At 45.0% G+C, this 13752-nt stretch overlaps 1 protein-coding gene across 1 annotated transcript; it reads left to right on the plus strand.

The window, feature by feature from the left end:
• Positions 1-944: 944 nt before the first annotated feature.
• Positions 945-2204, plus strand: gpr101 (G protein-coupled receptor 101). Its single transcript, XM_069896188.1, has one exon. The coding sequence runs from the start codon at positions 945-947 to the stop codon at positions 2202-2204; it is 1260 nt and encodes a 419-aa protein (XP_069752289.1).
• Positions 2205-13752: the final 11548 nt, after the last annotated feature.

Here is a 13752-nt window from a genome sequence, read left to right on the forward strand (position 1 = left end):
TTTGAGGAAACGGTTGACCCTTCCCCCCCACCCGTCTTCCTCTCGCTGCCTTCACCCTCACTGCCGCGGCCTCTCACCCCGCCACCCGCACCCCTCAGCCCCTGCTGTCCCCAACCCTCGCCACACCCACCCCTCATCACCCCTAACTCTCGCTGCCTCCACATTGGTCACCACCCACTTCCTGTTGCCCCCACCCTCGCCGCGCCACCCACCTCTGCTGCTCCCACCCCACTCTCGCAGTCCCCACCACCCCCTGCTGCTCCATCCTCGCTGCCCACCTAGCCCTGTCCTGGGCTCGGGTTGTGCTCCCTCAGGCCCAGTCGGACACAGCGCTAGATCTGTCTTGGACTGCAGGGCAGGGTTACAGACTGGGATCGGGAGAAGGGGTCCTGAAAGACTTAGTCAAGCGGAATCCGAGAGTGGAGGTTAGCGAGATGCTGGAATTTTTGGGAAGGGAGCTCCTGGCCATGGGGCGGAGGTGTCGGGTCCCCTTGGCGCTGAAGCAGAAGGGAGGAACGGAAAGCTGGGGGAGGGAAAGAGAGGAGATGCTTGAAGGATGAAAGCCAGCTGTGGTCGGCTGGCATGGGGACGACAAGTTAGCTCTGCTTGTTAAGTTGCCCACGGCCGTGAGGAGCTCGGTTCAGTGTGCGTTAGGTGTTTAGGGACATGCAATAAGATCCGGACACGGTGCAACACCGTCAAGTTAACCCCCAGCAGCGGAGGAGTGGTGTTGGTCGGGCTTGCTGTTGGGGTTGTGGGACCTTGTCAGGCTAATGTAATGCTGCGTGTTTCAGGTGGCACTGGGGCCCAAACAGAGCGAAAGCAGTGGTACAGGAATGTCGAGACGCAGCCGGGATGGATGGGCCGGAGCGGAATGATTCACCAGCTGCCACCAGCTGAAACACAGGAGGATTCGTCTGTGGGCAGACACAGCTCAGTGGGGGATGTCCGAGTTCACTCTCTCCATTAACGCCACCAACTCCACACTTGGACCTGGGACCTGGAGCTCCTCGCCTGACAACCTGCTGAGAATCACTCTGGTCGCTGCCATCCTCTGTATCTCCCTGATTGGGAACGGCCTGGTGCTGATGGTGTTCCAGAGCAAACCCCAGCTGCTACACGTGGCCAATCGCTTTGTCTTCAACCTGCTCCTGGCTGATCTGCTCCAGACAGTGGTGGTGATGCCTATGGTAATTGCAGGGAGTGTGCCTGGGGTCCAGCCATTCAACAGGAGTCTCTGCAAGGTTTTGGTAGTCTTAATGCATCTCTTTGCATTTGCTGGTGTCAATACCATTGTGGTGGTCTCCATTGACAGATACCTGGCTATCATCCATCCCCTGTCCTATCCCACGAGGATGACTCCCAACAGAGGGAGAAACCTCATTGCTTTTACCTGGTTGCTGGGAATAGCGCAGAGCAGCCCCCCTCTGTACGGCTGGGGGCAGGTGGCCTTTGATGGTCGCACCTTTTGTCGCCTTGTTTGGTCATCCAGCCCCTCCTACTCCCTGCTGACCACATTGCTCACCTTCTGGCTGCCTGCCTGTGTCATGCTGGCCTGCTACTGGATGGTGTTCCAAGCAGCTCGGCGGCAGAACGCCCTGGTTCACCCAACTCATCCCAACGCCTTGGCGTGGAGACCGTCCTGCACGAACAGATCCATCTCTGGCTCAGGTGGCAGAGCTCGACCGCGCCGCTCCCGCTGCAAAGCTGCCAGGGTGGTCTTTGTCATTATGTCCTCCTACCTGCTGAGCATGGGCCCCTACAACATCCTGGGCACCATGTCCATCCACAAGGCGCAGGGGCCACCTCCCTGGATCAACACTGCTGCTCTGATCCTCTTCTATGGCCAGTGCTGTGTCCACCCTTACATCTACGGCTATTTGCACAGGAGCATCAGGAGGGAGTTCCTGCTCCGGCTGAGCGGTTCCTGCTGCAAGTCACCCCCACCCAGGATCTCGCCGCCAAGCAGTCATTTCACCGTGATGGACAGTAGGGGGTTCCCCTGTCGTTGTTCCCCAGGCGGGCCTCGAGCGGGTGTGCTGAGATCCTGGTCGGAGCGGCCCATCACTGCACTAACGCCCATGGACGTGAGTAGGCCTCCGACCCCTAGACACTGCCGCAGGGAGACGGTCTCAACCAGCTGTAGCTCAGAAAACGAGCTTCACCTCCTGCCCAGCCAGATGTCCGACAAGGGAATGAACTAAGTGACAGAGTAATGTGGCCACCCCACCCCTAAAGGCAGCAACCCTTGTTATTTATACATGGTGAATTTGTTTTTATTTAAATGTTGATCGTGTTAATTATAATAGAATATGCAGTTGGTTTTTACTCTCCTGGATTCTGGAATTGTCCTGAACATATTTAACTTTGCATTAATGTCTTGAAAAGCAAAATGTTTGTTGGCCACGGGCGCATGCAGCTCCCGTCGAGACACACAGCAAATGCCACCTGCAGTTTCACTCTCATCCGCAGAGTTATGGTCAGATTTAAGACCAATGAGCTCGTCACCTAACAGGACTCTCTGAAGCACCCGGGAGGTCGGCAGCGCCTGCAGATAAAGAAGCAGATCTGCTGTTTCCAACTGCAAGTGGCAGGATTAAATGTCGACACACGGTTTAATTCCCTCGACACTCAGCATCGCCAGGCCTGACCTAGGGTTCGGGGGAAAAAGTGGCACCATTCATACATCGGGGTAAGGAAGTCGCATCACTTTCTGACAGCAGATGGGGAGAGATGATGGAAATGCCAAGCCTCCAATAGGAGCGATTCCAGGACAGTGATTCCTCCAGGAAAAAGTCAAATCAGGGTCGCTGCTGCTGTGAGACGTTTCTTCTTTACATTGTCTCAACTGCCATTCTGGTCACTAATGCAATAACGTGTCTCAGATGAAGCAATGCATCGGTTCGTGCCTGCAGAGTGTTTGAGACCGCTGATGTATGATGAAGGAGATTTGCAACAAATACCCAACACTCTCAACACAAGGATTACCATTAGAACATTTTTTCCAACGGGTGCAGTTACTGAAACATCAGCAAGAGGCGTATCAATGAGAGTTAAACTCAAAGTGAATGGAGAGATATTGTCTGCCTCCAGGAATGTAATGTTGCTTTAGTTCAGTCGTTTTTGATATTGTTACAGGGAAGTTTTATTTACTTACCTAAAACGATGTTCTGGGATACTGTGCTACTGATTTATTTCTGTATCCGGAATCCTATTCCAGTTTCTTCGTCGATTCTTGGTTCATTGCAGGCAACCTCTGACAATGGGTTGACTGCTCTTGTGCCAGATGCAATCGCCCCCGTTGTTGAGAGAGGGCAGCAGCTGCCCCTCTTCTCTGTCATGTCAGTGTCTAGAATATCCACGCCTTCCTGGATATTACAAAAATAGTTCTGTTGAAGATTATGATTATTATTATTATTATTTTCTGAGCAGCCCAGCTGGTCAACCCATACATAGTTCAGCAGGAAAAACAGAATGCAGACGTGTGGAGTGAAACACAATGGTCTGCAGATGCAGTGATGGTAGTGAAAACGTAAAAATGCTCATATCTTGAAGAAGGACTCACACCCAAAAACATTTTTACCTTCTCAAGATGCTGGGTGACCTGCTGAGTTTTTGTGTTTTTACAGAGATTCATTAGAATCGGACAAAGGACCATTTTATTGGGTGTGAGGTTCATTCAGAAGTTTGACAACAGCAAGAGATGTCCTTGGTGGAGCATAATTTCACATGGTAGGTGGTGAAGAGGGTGGGACAAGTCTTTTAATATGTTAGTTGGCTGCTCTTTCACATCAATGCTGTTCCATGCTTTTTTTGAAATGTTTAGTTAATAAAATTGATTTACCATCAATAATCACAAAAGGGCTGATATTGTGAAACAATCAGGGCTTTTATTGATTAAAGACTGGAACAACCATCAACCTCATGGTCTGATTGAAGCAAAGAGAAAGGAGGACAAGCAAGGGGCTATGGGAAGGATGAGTCTTGGGTGGCGTGTTCAGCTGGCATAATAGTGGTTTACCACATTCACCTCTCCTTTTTAACGAAGAGTCATGCAGGATGAGAAAAAAAGAGGGTGAAACTACTATACATATATACGTTTTACAGGTTAAGTCTATCCGGGCGTCTCCTCTGCTGCAGCGAGCGACATGGCAATGGTTGGGGCATTACCATAGCACCCTGAGCAGCTTGTGAGGTTGACCTGTTAACAGTTTGTCAAGGGGTGTGGACAGGTAGGGTGGTGGGGGTGTGTGGAGGTGGTACATCATTGATAACAATGGTGGCCTGGGGTAGGGGGTGGTCAGCTGCAGGTTCCAGGACCCCTAAGATTGAAGTGGGAGGAGGTGTCTGTTGAAAGTAAGTGGTGGTTGGGGAGGCCCCCAATGGAGCAAGATCCCAGATCAAGACTGTGTCTTCGCACCCGTCTGGGAAGGCAACGTAGGCATACTGGCGGCTTGCATGGAGAAGGCAGAACATCTTGACCAGCAGGTCAGTCTCAGATTGCCTGATGTGCTTCCAAGCAGGACTGGTCCCAGGGAGGTCAGCCAGGTGGGCAGTGTAGTCCCTGATGCAGACTTCCTAGGGAAAGCAAACATCCTTTCATGAGGCGTGTTGTTGGTGTCCGTACATAAAAGTCTCGAGGGGTGGAGTGTGTCTGGGAGGACTTCTTGCCACTGGGAGACAAGGAAACCCTGTGATAGTGCCTGGAGGATGGTCTTCCATACCATGGTGTTCTCCCTTTCCACTTGCCTGTTACCCCTAGGATTGTAGCTGGTGGTCCTGCTCATGGTGATGGCCCTGGTCAGTAGGTACTGCCGTAGCTCTTCACTCATGAATGATGTTCCATCATCACTGTGGATGAAGCCAGGGTACCCAAAGAGCATGAAGATATTCTGGAGGGCCTTGATAACTGTAGCTGTGGTCATGTACAGGCAAAGTATGGTGAAGGGGAAACAGGAGTATTCATCGATGATGATAAGGAAGTAGACATTCCAGTTGGAGGAGGGGAAGGGTCCCTTAAAATCAATGCTGAGGTGCTCGAAGGGGCTGGTAGCCTTGATCAGATGCGCTTTGTCCGGCCGGTAGAATTAGGGTTTGTATTTGGCACAGACCTGACAGTTTTAAATCAAATCCAGATTTGTGGAGAGCCTGCAGTTTATCCATTTGAACACTGGAACATACCTCGGGAAAGAGAGTCCAGAGGCTCATTACGTTTGCCGGGCCGGTAGAGAATGTCATAATTGAGGGGGGGCATATCCATGCTAATGAGCTGAGCAGGTGTTTTGAAAGAGCTCTCCACAAAAAGTATTAAAAAGATGGTTTAAAAGCTCAAAAATCAGAATTTTATCATCTAGCAGCTCAGCCAGGAACATGGAAGTGGAAGCCTGATTAGGAGTGAGTCAGCAGGGGTCTTGAGATCAGCTGTAGCCTGCAGAGCTGGGGAGTCAGCCCAAGATATAGCCTCCATCCTGAACATGATGGAAACTTTATTTTACGAGTGGGGAATCAGCAATGAGAGATATATCAGAGAAGGTAATGGGAATTCAAGAAGTTGTGGAAGATTTAAGTGAATGAATGACTCATTCAGAGGCTGAGCTGGTCAAAAGACAGGAAGGCTCTGGAAGAAAAAGCAAAAATATGGGACACAGAAAAGAAAGAACTGACAGAGAAGATCGACCAGATGTAAAATTTTAGCAGATGTAACAATGTAAGAAACATTGGACTGAGAGAAAGAATTGAGGGAAAAGATGCAGTGAGTTTCTTTGAAATATGGATCCCACAAATGCTGGGACAAAACAAGGTAAATGCAAAGTTTCAAATTGAAAGGACTCACCAGACCCTCGGACCCAGAAGAACCAGTGAACTGCAACCACAACCAGTCCTGGTAAGAGTTTTAAGTTACAAGGAGAGGGATGCGATTTTGGGAGGCAACATATGAAAATTCAAAAAATAATAATGGCCTATTAGTGGTGGACAATGCAGAGGTAATGTTTTCCCAGGACTTCAGTCCTACCTTGGTCAAACAAAGAAAGGAATTTGATGAGGTAAAGAGACAACTGTGATCTAAAAACTATAAATATTCAATGATTTATCCAGCAACGCTGAGGGAGATGTCTCAGAAGGTAATCGATAAATTTTCAAGAATAAAGAGTGTAAGAATTTTTAAGAAAGTTATGAAAAGTTGCCAGCTGGAAGGGCTGAATGGGACTAACAGAATGACGTATCTTTTTATTTATACTAATACTATTGAGCCATCTTGTTTTCACTGTTCAAAGAAAATAAACATTAGTTTGTATTGAGAGCTCTGAAAAAACAGAAAGGTGGTAAGGAAAGCAGCAAGGTGGGCACTTTGGCTTTGGGGTGGGGGGGGGGGGGGTGGAGGATGGAGCCAGGAGAGAAACGATTTTAAAAGATGGCATCAAAGGGAGGGTTTCTTCTTCTTCTTTGGAAGAACCCATGAGCTTTTACGTGGGCTTCTGGGTACTATTGTCAACGTCACTGTTGTGTGTGTGTTTTTAATAGTATGTGTTGGAAATGTCTTTTAATAGGGAAATGTTAAGATAGTATTTAGAAAATTGGGAAAATATTAAAGTTATACAATTTTTGTGTGAAAAATGATATGGAAAAAACACTAAAGTTTATTAGTCTTAATATTAACGGGATAAACAGCCAGTGAAGAGGAAGAGAGTCTTGGCATACTTAAGAAATTAAAAATATAATATAGTCTTCCTTTGGTGGGTGACTATTCTAATTAATAAAAATACACCAGTTTTAATAGAAGATACCTCAATTGATTAAGCTGGAAGGTATGTCACGGCACAATGTAAAATTTATGGAGAAGCATGGACATTTATAAATATTTATGCCTCAAATTATAACAATAAAGCCTTTATGAAGGACATCATCTTAAAAACAGCAGAGGGAAGACAAAATATATTATTTGGAGGAGACTTTAATTTCTGCTTGGACCCAATACTAGATAAATCGGCAAGAAGAATAACGAAGGCAAAAGGAGCAAAAACCGTAATTTCATATACGAAAGATCTAAATCTTATCAATGTATGGAAGCAAATAAATCCCACAGAGAGAGACTACTCAAGAGCGCACGACTCACATACAAGGATTGACTTATTTTTAACATCTGCTCATTTAAAAAGTAGAGTAATAAAAGCAGAATATCTAGGGAGGCTTCTATCAGACCATTCTCCATAAATATTAATTATAGCAAGAATGGAAAAGCAAGAGAATGTGTACAGATGGGGTCTCAATACTATATTGCCTAAAAGAACAGACTTCAGTGAATTTATAAAGAGAGATAGAATCCACCATCTACTAATAATAATTTTCTGATATGGGACACTCTTAAAGCATATTTAAGGGGACAAATTATATCCTATACGAAGAATCTTAAGAGGGAACATATGGCAGAAGTAAACAGTTTGGAGAACAATATTAAAGTAGAAAAAAAACAAAGAAAAGGACTAAAAGAAGAATAAATATTACTGGAGAATAAAAAAGCTAAGATATAATACAATACAAACATATAGGACAGAAAAAGCTATATTTAAAAACTAAACAATACTATGCGTTGGGTGAACAGGCACACAAAGTTTTAGCTTGGCAGATTAATACAGAGGAGTCATCAAGAATGATAAATGCTTTTAAAACAGAAACAGACACTCTAGTATATAAGCAAAAATAAATTAATGAACACTTTTATACAATATTACATGAAACTATTCAAATAAGAATTACTAGGGGATGAGAACGAAAAGGAAGAATTTTTTCTGAATGTCAAACTTCCAAGGCAAATTAGATACTCTCTTCGCAAGGGAAGAAATCGAAAAGGCTCTCGGCACCCTACAGGCTAATAAATCACTGGGAGGGGATGGATTTCCACATGACTTTTATAGATAATTCAAAGAATTATTAATGCCTCTTTTAATGGATGTCCTGGACCAAGCTGTGGAAACACAGACATTCCTGGAGTCATTCTCAACTGTGAGTATTACAGAATAGGGACCCACAAACAATTTTGTCATACAGACCAATATTTCTGTTAAATGCTGATTATAATATACGAGGGAAAGCATTCGGTAATAGGTTAGGACAATACTTGCCAAAACCGATAAATATGGACCAAGCAGGATTACTTTGGTAGGAAGGTTTAACTGTGTCAAAATGAAAGTGATGCCAAGACTGCAATACATTTTTTTAATCGCTACCTATTCCGTTACTTAAAAACTTTTTAAAGCTACTAAACAACCATATTAGATAGTTCCTATGAAATAATAAAGTACAAAGAATTGCATTGGAAAAACTGACATGGAACTATGGGCTGGGAGGACTTCGACTTCCAGATTTAAAAAAAAATTACCTACCTGCACAGCCTATATTTCTCGCAGCCTTCTTCACTGAAGACAACCCTGTCTTGGGTTCAAATGGGAATGTACTCAGTGGAGGAGGGGGAAGCAAAGGACTTTATCTCTAAATGGAATTTCAAATCACTAAAGAAAAAGATGAATTACCCCAATACATATGATTAGAACGTGGCAAGAAATTAATGAATGTATAGGAAAAAAGTAGGGATCCATAAAAGCTCCATTGTGTAAAAATGCCTATAAACATGGGCAATAGAATATTACATTTGTGGAATGACAAAGGTATAAGATATATTAAGGACTGTTACACAGAAGGAACTCTTAAGTCCTTTGAACAATTAAAACATAAAAATAGAGTGGCCAATGGAACCTTCTCCAGCTTAGATCATTCTTAAGAGAAAGATAGGGACCAACGTTGACCCCACCTAAAATTAATGAAACTGAATAAATGGTTTAGATGGGGAAAGTATCCAAATTTATAACAAAAATATTCTATGCTCTTCAGAGCAAAAATGCAAAACCAGGGATACAGAGGTCAAGGGAAAGATGGGAGTCGGACTTGGGTGTGGTGATTTCAGAAAGAAGCTGGTCAGATTGGTGTAAGGACAGCATGACATCAATTATAAATGCACTATAATTTTTACACCAATTATATCTTACCCCACAAAAGTTACACAGATCAAAAGCTGACATTTCAAAGATGTGTTTCAGATGTGGGACTAAGACAGGAAATTTTCTACATGCCACATGGTCATGTGTGAAAATGAGGCCATTTTGGCAAGAAATTGCAGAAAAATTATCCAGGAGAACAGGAGTGGCCTTCACATGTGACCTGGAACTATATCTATTAGACAATTTCATGGAAATAAGCGACAAATTGACCAAATATCAAATCTCATTTATAAAAATAGCATTGGCGGTAGCAAAAAAATGTATCACAATCACTTGAAAGTCCGACTCCCCTCTACTTATAGCATGATGGACTGCAGAAATGAACAGCTGTATACCTATGGAAAAAAATTACATATAAAGAATAAATATGACACTTTTGTAAAGGGCTGGCAGCCATACCTGGACCACATAGGGGCCCAGATACATAATAAAAAGGAATAAAAAAGGGTATAAAAGTAACTATTATATATACAAAAATGTAGTTTCCCCAACTGTTCTCTATATACTTAAAATATATCCAAGCTCTAATGGTGAATGGATCTATATGTATGGAAGGGGTAGGGAGGGAGGGACTGCTATGTTTTTGTTTGTGAGAAAAAGTTCAATATATTGTATATTTAAAATGTTACTATGTATTTTTTTGAAAAAAATAGCAAAAGTAAAATATTCAAAAAAAAGAGGATGTCAAAATTGTTAGTGGACAGCTTGATTCTCCATCTGAGGATCTAATCATTTCTGATTTTGCCCCTTTGCTTATTATTAAAAAGGAATGCTACCACTCTGATCTTTAAGGAGGGTGAAGAGTTTCCCAGCAAAATAGTGCCTCCACGATGGCCTGGGCCTCCTTCTCGATGGAGGAGTGGTGAATTTCAGGCCTTGGAGGGTTTGTGAGAAGAAGGCGACAGGTCTGCCTGCTTGATTGAGTGTGGCAGCCAGGGCAAGGTCAGATGCATCACTCTGCATGGAATGGTGTGGACTTGTCTATGGCATGCATGGTTGCCTTGGCGATGTCGTCTTTGATACTATTGAAAGCGGCTTGGGCTTCTGCTGATAGGGAAAACATGGTAGCTTTGACCAATGGGCTAATCTTGTCCGCATAGTTGGGGACCCATTGAGCATAGTATGAGAAGAACCCGAGGCATCTTTACAGAGGGTATGTGGGAGGGGTAGCCCCTTCAGTGGACGCATACAGTCCAGGTCAAGCCCTGTTACACATTCTCGACCCTGCAGCCAAGTACGGTTAGCTATGCTGTCCAGAACACACATTTATCCTTGTTATAATTAAGGTTTGTGTATTTTGCTGCCTGGAGGAACTTGCAGAGGTTCGCATCAAGATCCTGCAGGTCATGGCCACAGATGGTAATGTTATCTAGATATAGGAAGGGGGCCTGTAGATCATAGTGATCCACCATGCAGTCCATCTCCCGTTAGAAGACGGAGTCCCCATTTATGACGCCGAAAGGAACCCGGAAGAAGTAGTAGAGGCGGCTATCTGCCTCGAACGCCATATACTGGATGTCCTCTGGGCAGATTGGGAGCTGAGGTTATGCCAACTTTAGGTCAATGGTGGAGAATTCCCAATATTGTGCAACCTGGTTGACCATATCGGATATGCAGGGAAGGGGGTAAGTATTGAGCTGTGTATACCAGTTGATGGTCTGGCTGTAGTCTGTAACCATCCTATTCTTATCCACATTCTTCACCACGACCACCTTGGCCCTCCAAAGGTTATTTCTGACCTTGAAGATGCCCTCGCCCAATAAGCACTGAATCTCTGCCTTAATGAACGCCCTGTCAGCCGCACAGTACCGTCTACTCCTGGTGACCACTGGCTTGCAATTGGCAAACAGTGGAGGGGGGTCGACCTTCAGGGTTGAGAGACCACATGTTATCAGCAGGGGGCCATCTGTGAATTGTTCATTGTAGTCGGTGAGGGGTGGGGGGATGTTTGCACTGGAAATCCAGCCCTAGGAGCAAGGGACATAACAAGCAATCTGAAGCGTTTGTACAGTAGGCCTCCAACAGTGACACTATGCAGGACCCCAGGGTGGCGGCCATCCATGATTTGGACGCGAGTGATATCCTATGTTAGCCAGGGTGTATTTTAAGGGACAGTCATTTAGCAGTGTCAGGGAGGATAAAGCTTTCTGTACTCCCGCTATCGAATGAACAGTTGATATTGTTCCTGTTTACCTGGATGCCCATCGTGGACCTGGCGAGTTCGTGTAGTGCCTCCTGGTTCAGGGCAATGGTGGCCAGTATGGATTTATTGTCCGTGTCTGATGGGTGTTCTCGCACCTGAGATGGCTCTTGGCCCCTTGATGACTGGCCTCGATCTCTCGATCTCGTATGCCTGGGAAGATGGTTCTTGGCACAAAATGGCAACCTGCAGGATTTGCATATGGAATCTCAGGAGTGTAGGGAAGATGACGCCAATCACGCTGCCTGGAGTGGTGACTGTCCGTACGTGGTGCTGCTAGATTTTTGCAGATGGTTTGGACTGGCAAACTTTGCCAATAATGCCCTTTTTTCCGGCACCAGGAACATGCTGCATCCTTGAAAGGGCAACGTTTCCTTGGATGCTGACTCTGCCTGCAAAAGTAGCACTTGAGGAGATCTCCCGCAACAGTGGCTGAGGTCAGATCATTAGAGCAGTGAGATGGTGTAGGGAACAAGTCACTCACAGGGCGGGACAATGCCCCGTCCCAGTTTAGTGGTACCTGCAATGACCAAGTGGTCAAGTAGTTATCTGAACTCTGGAAGGCCACCTCCAGTGTCTCTAAGTTCAACCGCCCTTTGCAGATAAAGAACTTTGTGCTCCAATAGCCGTTGCCATACGTACCCAGAGTGGATGCCAGCCACATACATATTTCTAATGAGGTCCTCTGCATTGTGGGCGCTGACACGGCCTTAGTCTGACACTCTACACAGGATCTGGAGGGCCCGCAGATATTCAGCACTCTGCTCACCAGATCACTGTTTTCTGGCAGTCAGATGCCTGGTGTAGACCTCATTAACCTCCGTGAGATGCTGGGCCTTGAGGATCTCCATAGCTGCTTGGTATGAACTGGCATTGCTGATCATTGGGAACACTTGAGGCCTGACATGCAAGGAGTAGTCTCAGTCATTTAGCATCCGTGGTGATGGTATCCTCGGCCACTGCCAGGAAGTTTTAAAGCAGCATAGCTAAAGGTCGAATGTGTTCAGGGCATCCAGTGACTGGCGGTCGATGACAAATGTTTCAGGTCCAGATCCATAGTTTTTTTTTTAATTTTTGGTTAATAAAATTGATTTACCATCAATAATCACAAAAGGCTGATATTGTGAAACTATTGATTAAAGATGGGAACAACCATCAACCTCAATGACTAATCAGAGCAAAGAGAAAGGGGAACATGCAAGGGGCTATGAGTAGGATCAGTCTCAGGAAGTATGTCCAGTTGGCAGCAGCCAATCATGGCACAACAGTAGTTTATCACAGTCCTTGGACCTAGTGGTGCATTATTTCACACTGGTGAATCTTCTCATCGGTAGGCAGTGAAGAGGATGGGGTAAGTCTTTAAATACATTGGTTGGCTGATTTTCCACAGCAATGGGGTGTGTTGTGGTCTGAGCCATGCCCTCAACCCTCTGCAGTTTCTTTTAGTTCTGTGATTAGTAAGGGATTACTTAAAATGGTGTGTAAGTGGAAAGAAAAAGTTTGAAAACTACTGTTTTAATTGTACCTAATTGACTCATTATGTGCATGGTTTCATAACTCCAAAGGAAATGAGCCAATGACAATTTTTCTCAAGCAGAATATTTCAGTAACAATTGGTCTAGAGCAATAGTTCTCAACCATTTTTCCCCCTACTCACATACCACCTTAAGTAGTCCCTTTCTAATCACAGAGCACCTATGGCATTGGGATTACTTAAGGAGGTATACGAGTGGAAATAAAAAGTATGAAAACCACTGATGTATAGCAATCTTGTTGTCCAGGTGTTCCAGGACTGAATATAGGCCCAGGGAGCTGACATCTGCTGCAGACCTGTCAGAATAGGTGACCTAGAGTGGGTGAAGAGTTGCTAGGAGATTGGAGATCTTCAAAAATACTTCATGATGGTGGATGTCAGAGCCATTGGCCAAAAGTCATTTAGGCCCATTATTATTTCTTTGGTACTAAGAGGATAGTGACCTTTGCAAATCAGATGCAGGAGAAAGAGGGTGAAGATGTCTGTGAGTGCACCTGCCACTTGGTCTGCACAGGCTCAAAGACCATATCTGGGGCTGTCACTTTCTGCAAGATCACTCTCTGGAAGGCCAATCTGATGAACATTGGTGAGGGTATGCCTGACGTTGATGCAGTATCTTCTACTGACTTACTTGCCTCCTGCTTGGTGACCGTAGAATGCATTGAGCTCATTGGATAGCGATGTACCATTATTTGCTATTCAAGATAAAAGGGCCTCATTAACGTCCCTGTTCTACAACATGCTGTAGGGCCTGACCATTCAGTTTGTACACCCTACCCTAGTTTAAAGAACAAAGAGTAACAATTTGCACTTGGAGTTAAATTCCATCTGCCATTCCTTTGCCCAAACCCCATTTGTCTAGATCCTGCTGTAACCTTAAACTTCACTGTTCATACCACTTTTCACATCATCCATAAACATGATATTGCCACCTACATTCTCACCCATGTTAATAATACAGGTGA

Source organism: Narcine bancroftii, chromosome 8 (genome assembly GCF_036971445.1).
Source record: "Narcine bancroftii isolate sNarBan1 chromosome 8, sNarBan1.hap1, whole genome shotgun sequence".
NCBI lineage: Eukaryota > Metazoa > Chordata > Chondrichthyes > Torpediniformes > Narcinidae > Narcine > Narcine bancroftii.

Bases quoted from the DNA above. Each gene is read 5' to 3' on its own strand.
- gpr101 (XM_069896188.1), top strand. From the start codon at position 945: ATGTCCGAGTTCACTCTCTCCATTAACGCCACCAACTCCACACTTGGA.